Raw genomic sequence first — 18,803 nt, 5'->3', positions numbered from 1 at the left:
GGGCAGAATGGGATAGTTGCATCATAGCAAATTTCTCTTTAATTGGCAGAGCTGCTCACCATGGAAAATGCTAAGTTTTAATGAAAGGCCAATTAAACTATAGGGAGGGTCCATTGTGTGTAATATTTTGTTGTATTAAAAGTTTTTTTTTTGAACATGGCTGGTAAAATAGGCAAGGTATTTATCTGTATATGCTTGCTTGACCGTATTTTTCTTCAACTTCACTGTGCATTGTTGTAAGGATGGAAAGATGTATTTCCCAGTCCTCAGCCTGTTCTATGTGTGAGTCATTTGATAAAGCCAGCCGGTGTGTGTGGCCCTGGGTGCTAATGCCCTCCCTTTTTTCTAGGTGTACGATCGAGACTTAACCACATCTGACTTCATGGGTTCTGCCTTTGTCGTTCTCAGGGACCTTGAACTTAACAGGTATCATATTTTTACCTTGAATCATTATCAGTGAATTGCAGGGAAGCAATGTTAAATTTGACAATGTCAGAGTTTTTCCCCCCCCCAGAAAATTTATTTTCATTAAGTGTGGTTTCGTATCCTCCCACCCTGCCCTGTGTCTAATCTTTATGCAAAGATAGCAGACTCATACCTTCAGCGTCTGATGGGTTATCAGGCCTGCAACGTTGCCAATTTATGTTAAAATCACGTGTCGCGTTTTTGCTTGCAGGACTACTGAACATGTTTTAAAACTGGAAGATCCGAACAGTTTGGAAGATGACATGGGAGTGATTGTGTTAAATCTGAACCTAATTGTAAAACAGGGTGATTTCAAGAGGCACGTAAGTGTGAACCTTTCCGGTTAACCTCCCCTTTGTGGTAGTTCTCTGATAGCTGAGCATCCGACGGATGCCTGCCCACTGTACGTTAAGAGGAAAAGTAAAACAATCGCATCAAGTATGTCATTATCAACATTCTTTCTCATGGACCACTGACCAGACAACCGAGGGACTAAGAAGTTAATTGGCTAAAATATGGCCAGGATTGTTATTATACTGTGTGTATTTTGCCTGGATTTGAAATACAGCTTCCTTAAGTATCAGAGTTCCGTTTAGTAAGTTTTAGATTCTGGGCGACATTCACATATTCAGTTACTCAAGCAGTTCCCAGGATTTAATGGTCGCATCATGAATTACGAAGTGATCAAGTGTCCTCTTGCAATACGTCGAGTCCTTCGCCTTCTTTACTGGCCGTTGCTTTTTTAGCTGCTAACTTGCTAACTTTTCTACCGGGTGTGCTTTTGCGAAAAATGCAAATCTGAGCGTTCCGTATTCTATCACATGGAAATTTCTCATTAACACGCTATATCGTGGCGACGCCTGCACCGTCAGTGAAGCGTTCGAGTTTGTTACGATAAGATAGAAAGTCTGCCCTAGCAAGTAACACGCTGATGGAAATCATAATCTCATTTTCATATTCATGGATTGCACATCAGAATTCCAATAATTAAAATAAGAGCACAATGCATTTGATTACAGTTTACTGAATGATATTTTTAAAGCCAACTAAAGAAGTTACTGGTGGAAGAATAGACGTGGTACAATTGAACCCACATGGAATCCCATATGAAAATCTGAAGCCTGTTTAGAAATTAGGCTTCTAAATACCTCCTAAATTGACATAAATAGTCTTCATTCTAGCTGCTGCTTAATCTTTCTGCTGTAATTAATTTAATAATGAGGACCATAGCTAATTTATTAGAAGCTAGCTAGTAATAGAGAAGGAAAAGTGCACTATGACGCTTTCAGTTGTCACAGTATCAAGTAAACATTTTCTTTTTAACATCTGAATTCCCTGAGTTGATTTACCTAGAAAAAAAAATTAACAGGATGAAACTCTCCTTACTCTTAAGGTAGCACTGTTCACACTTGGGACCTCAAGGAAACTGTGACGATGATGAGGACAAGCATCATCATCGCTGTCCCCCTTGATTCAGGTTTTTTTTTTTAACCCTCATTGTTAGCTTTTCATTGTTACTTCAGAACCATTGCCCTGGATTCACTGTTCAAGTGGACAGTAGGTGGTGGGTGCCTTGTGGTATCTGCTAGGCTAAATTAACATGCAATGTAAGTAGGTATTCGAACCAGGTGCCCATGATGGAACACTTGACAGCCCATGTGTTCTAAAAATTTCCTTGGGAACCTTTGTAAAGCTGATGTCGCCTATGAGAGTGGCTGTACCCTTTGAACTGTTACACAGCACACTGGACTATGCTCAGCAGTCTTCCTGCACCTTAGCCCTACCTCAATACCATCACGTTAGGAACGTTAAAGGACTGGCCATTTGATTTCAATTTAGCTCAAAATGCGGGACAAATACTGCAAGGAGCAGCTTGGAATTGCACTTGTGATAAATCTCAAAGCGTGTCTTTTCACAGTACCGAGATACCCACGTCTTCATCTAACTTAGCCTGGCCCCTCTTAGGGCTTGAGCACAACTCACCACCTCCTCTGTGGAGGTGGCCAGCGCCTCTGCTTCCTGGTATGTGCTCCGGAGGCATTGCCAGCAGAAGCCGAGTGTGCAGTTCATTTTACATAATGCGAAGGCAGCATCCCAGGAAAACCTGTCTCTCTTGTTTACATTGCTTTGTAATTTCCGCTTTCTCTTTACATTCTCGATCTAAGCATAACCAAAGGGCCAGGAAGGGATGAGTGGCTTGTTCTGAGCCATGTCTAGTCATTATAGATAGCCTTCCACTTACGGGACTATCGTGGTCCTTTTGAGAATACTAGTTAGAAGAAAAAAAAAAGATGTTCTTTTTATTAAGCTTAAGTGGATATTAAGAGGCATATTCTTGTTGGGTTTTTAAGGGGAAGTAACAAGAGCCTGAACCTAGAGGGCAGCAGATCTATGTGCTTGGAATGCTCGGTAATACATTGCCGCTTATGTGTAAACTGTGGAGGAGGGCTGCTTTGGATTCTCAGTTTTGCACCCATTTTTCTTGCCACCAGTGAGGCAAATTTTGTTGCTGTAGAACCAAAGTGACCCCCCAAAAAATCTTCAGCCCTCCTCTGTGCCGTACATCTGAGTGGGGTACATTGCCCTAATTGAAAGCCCCAGTTAGTTGTACTTTTTTTTTAAAGAGGAATAAAATCATAAATAAAACTGTGGCCTTTTTCTCCAACTGTCTGTGTTTGACTCCTAGATCTCCCATGACTCAGTCAAATCCACAGGGTTAGTTAAGCTCCCTAAAGAGATAAGAATGAGGGTACCTGTTTCTATAGCATCATGGAGATTCACATGACTAACTACGGTGCCAGGCATAATAGAAATATTCAGTATATGGTAAATAAAGTCGATAGCATGTGAGTATTCTAATCTGGTTTTATGTTTTGTGATGGCTACGAGAAAAATTGAGTCTTTATACAAAAATAGGACTCAAAAGCTTCCTGCCACTAGGAGGCAGTCATTAAATTCTGTGATTTGATTAAGTGAGAATACTTGGCATTTTTATTGCGAAAACCCCTTATAGCATCTGTACCAGCACCAGTTGCACAATGATGCCGTCCCTCACCATTTCCCCAGGACAAGTATTAATGAGGACTTTTAAGTTCTTTCTGTCCTGTCCTAATGGCTAGCTAGTGGAATGTGAATGGACTCCTCTTGACGAATGTTCTTCAGGTTTCTTACCGATGGAGGAGACATATTAGCAAAGTAGACATGTCATTTACCTGCATTTTTCCATTCCTTGAGCGTGAGAGTAAGTGCAGTCTGCTTGATTATATTTCATAATTTAATTGCAGTATCCTGAACTTAAGCACGTTTTAACAAGCAGTTAGCTGGTGAGCCAGCCAGAGCAGAGCATTGTAGTTCTGGGTACCAACTTGGGAGAGGAGATGGATTTTGCTGAAAGAAAATTTCAACCCTAGGTGAAACTGAACAGCTTTTGCATGACAAAGAAGGGCCCGAAAGGAATAGGGTGAAATGTGTTGGCCTTCAAAACTTTTTTGCTTCACACATTTTCTGGATCAACTGAATGAATTTACATAGGCAAGAGTGATCCTAAACTGTTTAGTATCTTTTTAATTAGCTTTCAAAGTAGCAAACTTCCAAATGGCATACATTCTGCATTGTTTTCTATTATTTTGGCTTTCAAATTTTGACCTATGCAAATAAACAGAATTTTGTTTTCTGTTGACAAAAACTATAATGACCCAAACATGAATCAACATTAGTTAAGAATTTATAAACATTTTTGCAACGGCACCTAAACATTGTAAGTATAAGTAGGAAAAACCTGACCCTCCTTTTTGGAGATGAAATGATACTATTTAATTAATTCAAAAATGCTATTGAGATAGGATGATATTGTCTGCCAGTGCTGATACGCTCTGAAGGCTCCGAGAAAAGGATATGTGTAGCCATCTAAGCGTGGTTTGCCTTTCTTTGTTTTCTTGTTTACATGAGCTTTTCACGGGAGGGTAACTTCCAGATTTGAGAGTTAATAACCTGAATATAATATGCAACATATGTAATGTAAAAGAGTTTAATTGCATTATAAATAACCCACTGTTCTTCTGTTTCATTTTAATATCTTCACTCTACAATGAAGCGTTGGTCAAATCGGAAGCGGTTAAGTGCCAGCAAGGTAAATTTACTTGTTTTTTTTTATCTTTATATCAGGTGAATAAAACTACATATTTCCACAAATGCATTCATATATATATATACATATATGTGCCTACATTTGTAAAATTAGTATCATTCAGATATGATTTGTGTAAATATTCTGTACCTCTTATTATAATAAATAAAACGGAAGGGCCTTTTTTTAGAGTTTCATTAAGTGAGGGCATGGCCAGATGTTGGAAGTCACACTTGTTTGGGTAGTGACATTTTATATGTACCAGTCATGTTAGGATTTTACACTTCATTAAGCTTGGGACACTTAGATTGTGGCACGGTTGGACGCTGTCCCTTCAGGGGGTTATTTGCCATGAGAAGTTAACGTAAGTCCTCCAGGGGCAACGTGAAGACCAGGAGAGTATGTGGCAGCCATTCTCGGTCGCCTCCATATCTCCTGGGACAAAACTAGTTCTCAGTGGATAGCAGTAATATTTTAAATATATCTTCACAAGTTACTGGTGGGTTTTACAACATTAATATATCTAAGCAATAGTATGATATTTCACAGTTTATACAAGTGGGAATACTAATAAAAATTTTGGAATTTAATCATTTATTAAGTTAGTAAATTAGAAAATTATAAACTAGTTAACTAAATGTGAGGATCATTCTAGAAGTAACCCCCTCCAAAGTATTTTTTTTTTAAAACTCAAGTTAGCAGTTCTTCCTACTTTATCAAGAGAGAGAATTCTGGTTAAGTGATATGGTGCTTCAGGCTCTTAGTCTAATTTGATTTCTGAATTTGGGGCCTGATCCATGCTTGTTGTAGAAAGAGATTATGAGGGCAATCATGTCTATATGTATGAGTGCGTGTGTGCGTGTGTGTGTGTTTGTATGACGCACACACACAAACACACATACATACTTTCTAAAGTTTTACTGTACAATACCTCAGTTGACTACTTTCCTATACAATATGGAGTTTGTATCACTAACAAGAATTATTAATATTTCTGAGAAAGAGAGAAAAAGAGAGAAGAGGGGGAGACACACACACACACACACACACACACAGAGAGAGAGAGAGAGAGAGAGAGAGAGACTAAGACTATCTTGCATTTAGAAATCCATAGGAGCCAATGCTGTGATGCCACATGCTGACTATACTGTATCCACACTAACTAAAGCGGATCTGCATTTTGAGCATGTAAACAGAATCATGAAAGGGTCACGGGTCATCCTCCCATCTCACTGGGTTTCTTGCACTCTGGTCTGTGTTCAGAAACAGATGAGCGAGGGCAAGATAAAGAATGGTGGGCTGCAATCTCAAGCATTCTCCACCTTTGCCTTATTCCTTTATAGTCACTAGAGGGTAGGAGAACATCATTTCTCACCACAGAAGGGCGTCCAGCTCTCTCTCTCTCTCTCTCTGTATTAAGAGTTGCTGTAACCACCCAAAGCCGTAAAGTTTCCCAGAATGCCTTGGTAAAGCCTGACAATGCAGTATTTTCTCCTTTATTGATTCGGCTGCTGCACTAAAACACCAGGACTGTACATCAATAACCATCTTTAGTTAGGGAGCTTCAGTCTGTGGAAGAGCACGGGCAGTTTGTGGGGGAACATAAAGGCGAGAAGCAGAAATTGTGAGCCTGGGGAATATCGGAGTCTAGGGAGGACAGGAGAGGTTATGGAACAATGGCCCAAGGAACGAAGAGGGGTAGGAAAACCGCCCACAGCTTGGATAAAGATATCAAAATTATGAAGGGGACAGAGGATCCGGAGGGCAGTATTTATATATAGATACTATAGAGTTATGTGTTGAGGCTGAGCCACTGCTCTTATTTTTCTCTTTCTGGAATTTTGACTTCAGTGTGCCGGGCTCAGGAATGTCGTAAATGCCCAAAGCCACTGCATATGTTTAGTAAAATTCCAGACAAGTAAAGCTTGGTGAACGCTGGAAATACACAAGACCTGGCCTGGAGATTATACATTGGTGAGCACCTAATGGGGATGCTAATTCCTTTGCATCCGAAAGTACACAGTCAAGGAGGAAAGTGAGGTGGCTTGTTATCTGGATTACAATAAAGAGTCGCTGGAGAATTATACACCCACTGATGTTAATTCTGTATAAACATGGATAAAAGTATCTGATCATCTATCTTTTGATATCTTTAAACCACAAATTTCTTTCATTTAAAAATGGTATTTTGCTATTTTGTGTGTATGAATGTTTGCTGCAATTCTATCATGCGTGTCTGGGTGCAGCAGGAGGCCAGGGGAGGGAGCTGGGCCCCCTGAAATTGAGTTACAGATGGTTGTGAGCTGCCAGGTAGGTGCTGGGTATTGACCTTGGAGCCTCTAGAAGAGTGCTTCCTCACCCATGGGTCAGGTTGCAACCCCTTTGGGGGGATCACATGATCCTTTCACAGGGACCACATATCAGATCACCTGCATATAAGATATTTACACTGTAATTCATAACAGCAGTAAAATTACAGTTATGAAGCACAGTGACATAAATTTATGGTTGGCGGTCACTGCAGTGTGAGGAAGTATATTAGAGGGCCCCAGCATTAGGAAGGTTGAGACCGACTGCTCTAGAAGAACAGCCCAATGCACTTAACTACTGAGACATTTCTCCACCCTGTATAAACTTCTTTCATATTAGACTTAATGCTAGAAAATGCCTGATAGAAAGAATACTTAGCTACGCATATAGAAAACAGTGTTTCTGTGCTACCTATGGCAAAATAAGGATTTTACTCTCAACCTGCCTCATATAATAACTTCATTTAAAGACTTGCTTCTTTTTCTCTGTAACTTCACTTTTGTGTTACCAGAAATGTTCCTGAATAAGTGTATCTTTGTGGCTCATTTTAAAAATATGTCTCTGAAATTTTGCCCTAGATTTCAGTGTGATGGATAGATAAGGATGGCATTTAAGATAGGCTTAGCTTCCTCCCAGAAAATCTTTTCAAATGAGCATCTGATGGAGTATTTGGGGTTTGATGTAATAGGCCATGGATTAGCATCTCCGTTTCTCTCACTGTTGCTGTGTGGTACCCACTGTGGCCAGGGCTGCTCCAAGCCTCACTTTGGTGTAGTGTGATGCCTGCTGCAGCTCCACACAATCCTGAGCAGGATTGGGGTGCATGATGTGAAATTTCCGAAGAATCACTAAGCAATTATGTTTAAAAAGAAAAGAAGAAGAAGAGGATGAGGAGGAGTAGAAGAAGAGGAAGATGAAAAGAAGAAGATGAGAAGAAGGGATAGAAGAAGGAGAAGGAAGAGGAGGAGGAAGAAGAGGAAGAAAAAAAACATATTTTAGTCCATAAAGATCTATCTCTACATATCTGGGTGCTTATTTTATTCTAATCTAATGCATCTATGTATCTCTACCTTATCTCTTCAAAGTATGTATTATATGTCATCTATCACTCTACTCTCTTTAGTTTTTTTTTTTTAACTTTTGATGATAAAAATAGAATCCCAGGTCTTAGGCTAAATGCACACTCTATGACTGAGCTCTACCCTTGACCTGTATCTGTTTATTCTGTCTGTTTTCTGTGCCTCTAGACGAGGTCCTACATAGACCCAAGGTGAGTGTCTCAACTCTGACCTCCTACTGTGCTAAAGCAGCCAAGGTCACTGTGAGACTGGATACAGTGACCTCTGTGCTTTCCTAGTTTCTGGAGGCTAACCATTCTCAGGTTAGGCTGTCAATCTGCTCGAGCACGGTAAGCTCATATGAGGAGAGAGTCAGGGCACCATCTTCCAAGCCGATTCATCACGTCTATCTTCTCAGTAGCGTTAGATTCAGTCTTACACCAAAATTCTTCAGGGAGCAGTCTTACAGTGGGCATGCTGTTCTCGAGTGTAATTGTGAATTAGAGAATTTGCATGTGTGGTGCAAGTATTCAGGGTCCTACAGCAGGACCCTCTCTTAGTCCTGCAGGGGGTTGGGGAGAGCCCAGGGTTCTGCACCGGAAATTTTCAGAAGACTAAAGTGACCGTTAGTAAATGAGACAGGGCAGCATGGACATGTGACCATTCAAAGTAACATAACGAAGTACCTCCAGGAGCCAGAGATTATACCATATGGCCTCAAACAACCTGTGCTCCTCAGTGTAACCCATAGACCCGTCACAGCTGGGATTTGTTACAATTATTTTAACAGTCTATTTTTTTAAAAAGCTTTCTTTGTAAGTTTTTGAGACAGGTTTTCATTATGTAGCTATGACCAATCTAAAACCCATTATATAGATGAAATTAGCCTTAAGATTATTCCGCTCCTCCTACATCCATCTCCTCCCACCTCCCCACAAGGACTGAGATTATGGGTATGCACTGCCATGCCCACTTTAAATGCAACTTCTCTGTCCCCATTTGTTTTTACTTCTCAAATCAAAATCTCCACTAACTAGTACCGGCTGTCTTAACTAGCCCTCCAGGTAGCTACAAAGCATACCCCAGTCTGAGAGCCATTGACATGAGATAAAAAAAAAGTGTGGTAGGCTCCTGGAGATAGTGGAAGTTGAAAGTAGAGAGGTCAGGAAGGGTACATGAAATGGTTAGTGGCTCTACCTGCTATCTCTTGGAGGATAGGAGCAGGGCTGGGGTTAAGATGCTGCAAGGAGGTGTTAGGGGCAAAACAAGAAGATGCTCGGCATCCGACACTAGCCCAGTGCTTTAAGACACCTAAGAGTGAGACCAGCAATGCATCCTTTAGTTTAGGTCCAAAATATGGGAGCATTCGCTATATTTTAAATGAAGGCAAGAAGGAGGGACACAGAACAGACTGGAAGTCTAAGGCAGTTGACATGACAATTAGTTACTAGATTATAACTAGTGCTGTACAATGTTTGAGTTCCCTGGAGGCCAGGACAAAGGAATAATCTCATGGATCATGTGATCTTCATCTTTTTTTCCCAGGTCATAATAAAAAATGTATATTCCTTGTCCCAAATTTAGAGTTGTTGAGCACTTACAGACCTTGTCTGTTTATTAACTCTTTTCTTAATTTAGCTTTTAGTTTCCAGTAGAAAACATGAGTGATAATATTTTCTTATAACTAAGAACATGAAATGAATACATCTCTTCTATAACTTTCTACACTCAGTGTTAATATTTGCATCTACAAATACAGATCTCAACCTTCATGCGTACACACGTGTGGAAAATGTAGATTGTTTTCTTTGTGTCCTTATATGAGGACCCAGGACCCTCTTTGGACGACGTAAGGAGGTGCAGACGAGGACCTGTTCTGGGAGCTGGTCCCCTGCATGCATGGATCTGGTCCCATTGTGCTATAAAGTTGCTGACAGGAAGCAGTAGTTCTACATGTTGAGAACACTTGAATATTTCAGCGGGGTCTTTTACAGACCAAGTGCTTTCCCTCAGCTCTGCAAAGCAACAGTCACCAGGGCTGGGGCCTGCTTTGCTGGCAAGTCGCTTTTCTTACAGAGGTGGTTGATTGTTTTTTCTCATGCATTTGCTTTTGTCGGCTCCCTGTGTTGTTGAGAGACCTTAGGAATGTAAAGGATAGGTCAAGAATAGGATTTGCCAGCAACACAAGGTTATTACACTGCCATCACTGAAAAGATTAAAAGATAATAAAAAGTTAAAAACCACACTTGCTTCTGCTTTTTCTTGTTACTCTATTACATTTATGTATTTATTTGTTTACTTATTTGTTTATTTATTAGGTACACGTGGCATTTACGTGTGTGGCATCTGAGCATGTGTGTGTGAGTGGGGCGTGTATGCCTGTGTAGAGGTCTGTGGAAACCTTTTGCCTGTCATGCTTTTTTATTCTGTGCCTTACTTCCTTGAGACATTGTCTCACTGAGCCTAAAACTAATTCTTTGCCTTAAATCTGCTGGCAGTTTAGTCCTAGCCATGGCATCATTTCGGATACCCATGACCCTGCCGTTTTTGTTTTTTTTTTTTTTTTAATGTGGGCGCCGTGCTGAGGATCTGAACTCGTGCCCCTATGCTTGCTAAACAAGTACTTTGAACCACTGAACCATCTCCCCCAGCTCTTCATCTTCCTTTTATTCCTTTTCCTTCCCTTTTGTTTCTTCTCTCTATCTCTCTGATGTCCCTCAGCACATTCCATTCTGGAGCTCGCAGGAAACTGCTGGATATTGGCCATAGACGATCCTCTTGGCTCTTAACTCCATGTTCTACCTTGACCTGTGTTTCCCTCATCAATTAATGCCACCAAACTGCAATCCGCTATATAAACCCCGAATAAACACATTGTCACTTTGAGACTCCATTCCTGGATGAGAACCTTTTGAGGTTCTAGAGCGAATCTCGGCATCTACTTGAAGTGAGCAGGAGTTCCTTTACTTCCCACTGAACTCTGGGTGCGGGCTTATCATGACTTAAGAAGTAAAGACATCTTTGGAGGGTTGCTCCATTCGCATGAAAACAAGCATGCTTAATAAGCTGAGTACCAAAAAAAAAAAAAAATAAAAAAAAAATAAAAAAAATAAAATAAATAAAAAAAAATAAGCTGAGTACCACACCTTGTTTTTATTTTCCTACTAATAATTGATGCATGCACTTTCAATGGACATCCTTTTTTTTTTTTCTTGCTGAGAAGGATGAGGGTGGATCACAGGGAGTGGGGCCAGATGCGGAGAGATGAATGGATCACATAGAAACACTAAAAGGTTCTGATCCTTGGGGAGGAAGGAGGAAAATAGCCCAACCCTGATGCACTATATTTTATCCCTCCTGTCTGTGGAGGAATTAGGGTCAGGACCCAGAAACTTTGCTCTATCAGCTGGTGTTTGTTTCAGCTCAGGTGGGGTGGGCTTCCCCTTTGATGGGTCATTTCCTCCTTTCCTATCGTATTCCAGGCTGCATTAAGATGACAAATTCCCTCTTAAAGGCAGGGACAGAGACATGAAAACCTGAGCTATTCAGCTAACTGAGTAAGTGCAGATGAACCGATTTATTGTGGGGGAGAAAGGGGATGTTTGAAGAACAAAATAGGTTCTGCTAACCTGGCTGTGCTGTAGAGTACACACAGGGTGCCTGGTTCTGTCATGTTCTGTCTCTTCTCTTTGGGAAGGCAAGTCTAAAGAATGTCTTTAGATCACACACAAGTACGCAGAGTGTGGGACATGCAAGCGAAATATTTTCTAAGGTCAAATAAGTAGAATAAAAGTCTAACTTTCTTTCTTATCTGTGAAACCTGCAATAAATAATTCTCCTCTCCCACCCTGCATTTAGAAGGGAGGGGTGAAGAAAAAAGAAAAAAAAAAGAAAAGAAAACTTGGCCAGTGGACGAGCAAGTCTATCAGATCAAACACAACTGTGTTAAATACTAAAATGTTCAAAGTCCAACTGAGATAGATAAAGGCTTTGATGGAAAGAGGATATTTCCCAGGGACATTACAAGCCATAATCCAGATGTTATGGTGTAATGCAACGAGTGTCCATGGATAGATCAGGAGCTTCAGCCAAAGCGCGCCCGGTGCAGGCCCCAGTTTTGCCCTCCCATGCTGTTCTGCCATATGGAACCCATCTCCAGCCCCCTTAATAACCAGCTTTGGATTCCATTTTCACAGAGCTCATTGCGCTAAGTGGGGCTGCTTTATGGACAAGTTAGATAGAGGCCTTTCCAAGATAAACATCCAATTTGAAATTAGGACATACTGCACCGCAAAATTATTTTAGGGCATATTTCATGGACACGCTGCCATTTTTCTTCGGCAATTGCCAGACTGTAGGATGCCCTTTGATCCTCTGTGGACATTACTCCCTGTTTTATAAAAGGGATTTTGAAATAGTTGTACTGTGGAGGGAGGAATATATCTGTCAGAACTTTGAAGCATGGCCATGGGACAGGTCATGCTTTAGATTGTTGGGTAGAAGTCAAACTTTTAAGAAAGAAAAGGCAGCAAAAGAAGGAATTACAGCCGGACTTATGAATCAAAATCTCATTTTTCCTTTAACGGCACACAGTTCAGCCTGTGAACTCAATCAGCTGCAAACGGTGTAACTGCATATTCTGTGTTTGTATGTACATCTGTGGATGTGGACACACATAGATATATGTCAGTGATATGTGCTACTTTTGTGGTGTGATTTTTTTTAACAAAGTCACTTAGTTTAAACTGTTTTGTATCTTTTTTAAACTGAATATATTATAAAGAAGACCAAGTGACAACTGGGGGTTTCTTTCCTATTAAATTGTTTTCCAATTTGCATGTTCTAGTCTGCATTAGTATCTGTAAATCAGTTTCTTTCTCTCTCTCTCTTTTTCTCTCATGTGTGTATATGTGCGCATGTCTGTGTGTGTTGTGTGTGTGTCTGTGTGTGTGTGAAGAAAATCCTTATGATTATCATGGTTAAAGTTGGAAGTACATCTTTCCTTAAAAATAATTCTGTTTATGGTTATCATACAATGTTCAGTAAAATCCAGAGTGGCATGGATACATGTCTTGAGAATGTTGGGGTGACATAGTTGGATCGAGTAAGCTGATATATTATTATTATAGACCTAACTTACTACTTGTTAGGATAAACTGTGACTGCCTGGTGTTTGAGCAAATTGGCGTCTAAATGACGACAAAGACATAGTAAGCAGATGCTGGGAATGCCTACACGGAGTTAGCCTTGCATTGCTTTGTTCTGATGCTCGGTTCCGTTGACATTTCTTCTGTCTAGTGGTTCTTCCTCTAAAGAAAAAGTATATATAAGCAGAGTTTGGAAATGAGCTCTGCCATCTACGTGGAGCATATCAATCAGGTGGGACTCTCAGCTCAAGCAGCTAAGTAAGGAGAGACCACTGAGAGGTCAGGGCAATGTAAGCCTCACAGGGGCTAAACAATGCTAACGGGATAATGGTTCATTTGGTTGAGTATAATTGTGGCATTTTGGGTTTATAAAAATAAATGTTTTTTTCCTGAAATATTTTAGAGAGACATACTGATGAAGGGCTAAATCCACTTGTTGTTTGCACCTGTCTTTTGCTTAATTAGAAGCAAGTCACAGCCGGGCAGTGGTGGCGCACACCTTTAATCCCAGCATTTGGGAGGCAGAGGCAGGCAGATCTCTGTAAGTTCGAGACCAGCCTGGTCTACAAGAGCTAGTTCCAGGACAGGCTCCAAAACCACAGAGAAACCCTGTCTTGAAAAACAAAACAAACAAACAAACAAACAAAAAGAAGCAAGTCACAGAACTGGGAGCATGGATTTGCAAAAAAAAAAAAAAATATCAAGGCTTTTCTCCAAGGCAGGAGTAACTTCAGGCTGAAACAGGGAGGGCTGGGATTCCCGTTGACTGCCAGACTCACTTTCAAGAGCAATCAGTCTGTTTACAAGCCGTTTTGTTTATTTATTTATTTCTAGTCCTCTTTGATCCGCAACCTCCGGCTCTCAGAGTCCCTGAGAAAAAACCAACTCTGGAATGGGATTATAAGTATAACGCTGTTGGAAGGGAAGAATGTCTCAGGAGGGAATATGACAGAGATGTTTGTTCAGTTAAAACTGGGAGACCAGAGATACAAAAGCAAGGTAAGTTCTGTTAACGAGACCAGGAGGATATTATCTTTCCATGTGATAAAGATAAAAGTTTTACCATTTGATATTTCTCAAGAGTAGAGCCAACTTACTTTGAGCTTTTCCCCAGCCATGTTAAGCAGCGTCCCAGAAATCAAAACAATTGTATAGATTAACTAAACTGATATAGGTATCACCTAGTGTCATTTCTTTACAGAGTATTTCAGAGGTAAATAATTAATTTTCATGTACTTCGGAGGTAAACAAAGCTTATTAAATCATAGTGCACCTATCCTTGGATGCTTTTTCAAAACCTAGAATTATTATTTTTTTTTTTTTTTGCTAGATGCATGAGCTTGAGAATACGCAATGTGGGCTTCAAAGTCTGTAGGTAAAAAGTAGTTGAGTTGTCTTCATTATTCTAAAATAAAGCACCATACTACTTGATAACATTAAAACGTTGGAGATAAGTAAAAATAGTTTCAAAATTGTGTATTTGTTACCTTGTTAGTCTTAGCACCAAAACTAGATATTTGGTGTTTCTGGTTTTTTTTTTTGTCCCCCTGAAGAAAATAAATCACATAAAGTAGTACTAAAAAATAACAGTGCTTTAAAAATAAGTTGTCTGATTCTGCCAATCCAAATGTCATATAGTTTTGGATCTTAGTAATTTGGCATGAACTGAATTAAAAAAAAAACAATGCTTTTTAAACCATGGAAATTAATTAGTCTCCATCTTTATATAACTCTTTTATGACGACCAGATAGAAATATTTTTCATGTTTTAGGAATTAAAGGGACTAGGGCAGTTGAAAGTTATGCCACTTGTCAAAGGCCACTTTAAAAAAAGCAAAACAAACAGAAAACAATTTCTAGGCTTTGAAAAAGCATCCAAGGATAGGTGCACTGGGGTCCCTGGCATCTAGGAAGCAGTCAAACAGACACAGACAACTTGGAAAAGGACACAGGAAGGCAAGAAGTTGGGTGCTGCCTAAATTTCAGTGCAAAAATCCAATATCAGACATCCTTCACTCCGGCATAAAGGGGAAGGGAAGGCACACAGTGAACAAGTGTTCACAATGAATGGAAAAGCGAGAGTGAGTGAGACCTGAAATATACAGAGAATCATTCCTAGCAGATCATTTCAAATGGAACGGAAAGATCACTTCCCTCCACTGAGAAATCTTTAGCCACTCACGGTCAGGCTACGGATTTCTGGAAAGCTTACTCATCTCTATGATGATGAGCTATTCAGTAGGAGGTGAAAAGTAGAGTTAGACCAATGTCTAGCACATTCCCTGTGGGAAACACTGAATTAGATTTTCATTTCTAAGACATATTTTTCTCCTTGGGATCTAAATTCTATGATCCGATATAACAAAAAAGGTATAAAACCCAGCCCAAATATGTTTATATGACATGATAAGAGCTGAGGTGGGAGCTGCTGTGCTTTTTCTTGTGTGGGCGTAGTTGGTGCTGACTTAAGAGGTGATCTGTGGGTTTAGAGTCCCGACTCAGACACCAATGCTCAAGATGCTTAATGACAAACCAAATCTCTATAAAAGGAAGAAAAATGAAGGTCCTGTCAGCAAAGTCAGCAAAGCCACCCATAGGCAATTTGTTCACACTTGGAGAATGCAGGAGCATGTGTTTCATTTTCTATAACTGGTTAATTTTCAAACATGGTAAAGTGGAACTGTCTAGTTTTCCCTTTGCCAAAGCATAGCGAGTCAGTATCTTTGGACTTAGAAGTAGACAGTTCTGTGCTACCATATATAATGATGTTCTTATGTAATATGTTCAAAAGATGTTAAATAGGCTCACAAAGTGTTAGTTTTTCTGATGTTTAGGCTGGCTCCGATATACGCACCAGCACAAACATTGTTTGCATTTGACACAATAGTTACAAATACAAATAGTTCTTGTGTAGGAACGAGCCCCTGCAGGCTCTTCGTATATAGTCACTGGATGTTCGTGCGGCTTTTACAGTTTCTTATGGTGCTCTTTTTGATGTGCTGGAGAAATTGCTACATTTGGGAATCCGTTAAAGACTAATCATATGTTGCTAAATCCTGAATCCACAAGGGTCCCTTTTTATCCCAGATGTTAAATGTATCTTGTTAAGAGATCGCGCCCCCTCATGGTGACTTCCTGCCCCGTAGACATGACGTGAATGTGTAGCTGCTGTAGCCATGAGCGACCTGCTGAGAAAGTAAACCCTATAACCGCATGTTTTCTAGACACTGTGTAAGAGTGCAAACCCGCAATGGCAGGAACAGTTTGACTTTCACTACTTCTCTGACAGGATGGGCATTTTGGACATTGAAGTGTGGGGAAAGGACAGGAAAAAGCACGAGGAGCGACTGGGCACGTGAGTCACTCTGCTACTAAGGGGGGAGGAGGGGGCGGGAGCTCCTAACTGTACAATGGCTAGCTCTGAAAGAATGTCTTGCCTGTTTGTGTTGGGAGTGGGTACCCATCTCCCACCTCAAGGAATAAGCAGTAAGCTGGGCAGCCACTCAGTGTGGGAGGGGTGTCAGCTTTCTAGCTGGTAAATGCAACTCAGTATTTGAATCAGGCTTTAAAAATAAGAAAATAGAGTTGTTCCTCCTCGTCTACGGGGAGGCCGTTCCAGGAACTCCTGATGATAATAACATACTCAAAGGTCAGAGTGCAAGGAGCATGTGTCATATTTGCATTTAGGTACTACAGACACTTGCTCATCTTACATCATCTTTGTCTCTGGATTGCAAATGGTATCTAGCATAGTGTAAAAAGCTATGTAAGTCGTTGTTAGGTCCCAGGTGACTTCATGTCGTTACTATGGACTATGGGCATATTCTTTAAAGCAACCATTGTATCCAAGGTTGGTTGCATCCACGCATGTGGACGCTGTGTGTTCAAAGTGCCCACTGCAGTCTGTGAGCCAAGAAGTCTCCAGCATGTTATGTGCTTTCTCAGACCATTGGGACATATCTGTAAACACAGGATTTCATTTTAATTTTGCAATGTATCATGTGATTGAGTAGATGAAGAAGGTGAGTTGTTCCCCAGGATAGAAGTGTTTCAATGTCTTTGATGGGTTCCGTGACAAACTATCATGGAGTCTGAAGCAACAAAAGCTGTCTTGTCGTTTATTTGATTGCTTGGGAGGGAGGTGGTCTCAAGCAAACAACTCAATTGATGTGGTCGCCCGTGGGTGACATAATGACATAAGAATTATAGTTTCTTCATAGAATAGTCATGAGGAATACAATAAAATCTCAAACACTGTGCCTGGACTGTTGTGGACACAAAGGAAACCCTTGAAGAAGTTCACCTTATTTCTGATCTCGGGCAGCTGGGCCCTGCCAGTGAAGGAGGGCAAGTCATCCAGTGCCTTGGGCTTGAGGACAATGAATTCCAGGGCCGGGATTGGGGGCTTTAAGGATCCAGTTATTTATATTAAATCCCTTTAGTTTTCCCCCGAGAAGCATAACTTGTATACATATCTTCAATGATGAACACAGATGCTTAAAGGGATACCAGCAGCTATTTTCACTGCTAGCTTCTAGTCTGAAGCCTCAGCTCCCGGCTATGATCTGAGCCACCGCTGGGGGAGGAGAAGGGTGCCTTCACCTCTCCGATGTAGCCAGTACACCTTGGTATTTGGGATTCCAGCCAAGGACAAGGCTTTAGTACTCAAAACGAAAGATTAACGTAATTTATCTGCTATAACCCATTCGTTTTACAGTGAGGGATTGCAGAAAGAACAGTAAGAAGTTCCGAGGGAGACTTGGCATGAGGCCAGCTAAGCACTCCTTCAGAGAATTGTCTCTCTGCAGGCCGTTTTTGGTATAGGACGTCGGACCTGGCAATGCCGTGTTAACCCTTCTTGCTTTCTGCATCTCACCATTCCTGGGGCAGTTGCAAGAGGAATTAAACATCCACTGAACTCCCCCTCTTGTTTCTCAACACAGCTGTCCTGTTATGTGGTGTTCCCTGGCATATAACGAGATACTGGTAGCAGACTGGCTGGCTGTCATCCACCTGACACCAATTACTTCCCACGATTCTACAAAGACAGGCATGTGCCTCTTTGCACATGATGTCTGCATTCCATTATGCATGGCCAGGTACCCGCTAAGGGAACAGCCACCAGAAGCTATGGCAGTTTCTGCCTTTCACCCTGTACCTGCTGAGCACATTTGGCATTGCCTCGCACCATCTTCCCTACTGCCCACTTGTTAGGCAGCACCAGTGGCTTTCCTAAGTCTGCTGGACCAACTGGGTGCATTGCATAGCGTGCTAAGTCATTCCACGTAGCCTAGATCCAGCAGGTGTGGGTTTGTCAGTCACTTCATGTCCAGTTACTAATCTAGCCTTGCTTTGTTCTCCCCTGCCCACGCATGGGAACTGAAATCCTCAGACATTTTCTACGTCCGACATCCTCGGCGCTCTGACATGTCACAGCCCTGCCAGTATCAAGGGCAGAAGGATCAGAACGTTGGGAGTGTGGCTAAGTTAGGAAACTCAGAGAACTCTGTGTCCCGAAATGTTATCTGTGCAGAGGGTACTCGGGCCTCCGGTGATGAATGGCCCAGGGTTATTTTAGTGGGTGCAAATAATAATGCCTTGTATGTCCCATGTCACTGCATTGTCACGTTTCCGTCACATAATAGGAAATGCTCTTCCAAACGAGTGTTACGGGGCTTCACAGAGACAAAAAATAAC

The 18,803-nt window shown here is 41.1% G+C and overlaps 1 protein-coding gene across 3 annotated transcripts in view; it reads left to right on the top strand.

The window, feature by feature from the left end:
- Positions 1–18,803, top strand: part of Mctp2 (multiple C2 and transmembrane domain containing 2) — a 223,919-nt gene that overhangs the window by 82,552 nt on the left and 122,564 nt on the right. For 2 of the 3 annotated variants that reach the window (XM_075952326.1, XM_075952327.1), the window contains exons 6-10: positions 350–426; positions 677–788; positions 4,559–4,594; positions 13,941–14,105; positions 16,331–16,461. In XM_075952326.1, coding sequence (XP_075808441.1) covers positions 350–426; positions 677–788; positions 4,559–4,594; positions 13,941–14,105; positions 16,331–16,461 — 521 coding nt within the window. Of the gene's footprint in view, positions 1–349; positions 427–676; positions 789–4,558; positions 4,595–13,940; positions 14,106–16,330; positions 16,462–18,803 lie in introns of those variants that run through there. The other variant, XM_075952328.1, reaches the window with a different exon arrangement.

Source organism: Microtus pennsylvanicus, chromosome 18 (genome assembly GCF_037038515.1).
Source record: "Microtus pennsylvanicus isolate mMicPen1 chromosome 18, mMicPen1.hap1, whole genome shotgun sequence".
Taxonomy (NCBI): Eukaryota; Metazoa; Chordata; class Mammalia; order Rodentia; family Cricetidae; genus Microtus; species Microtus pennsylvanicus.
The sequence above is the reverse complement of the archived record's forward strand: the minus strand, read 5'-3'. Positions and strand labels throughout refer to the sequence as shown.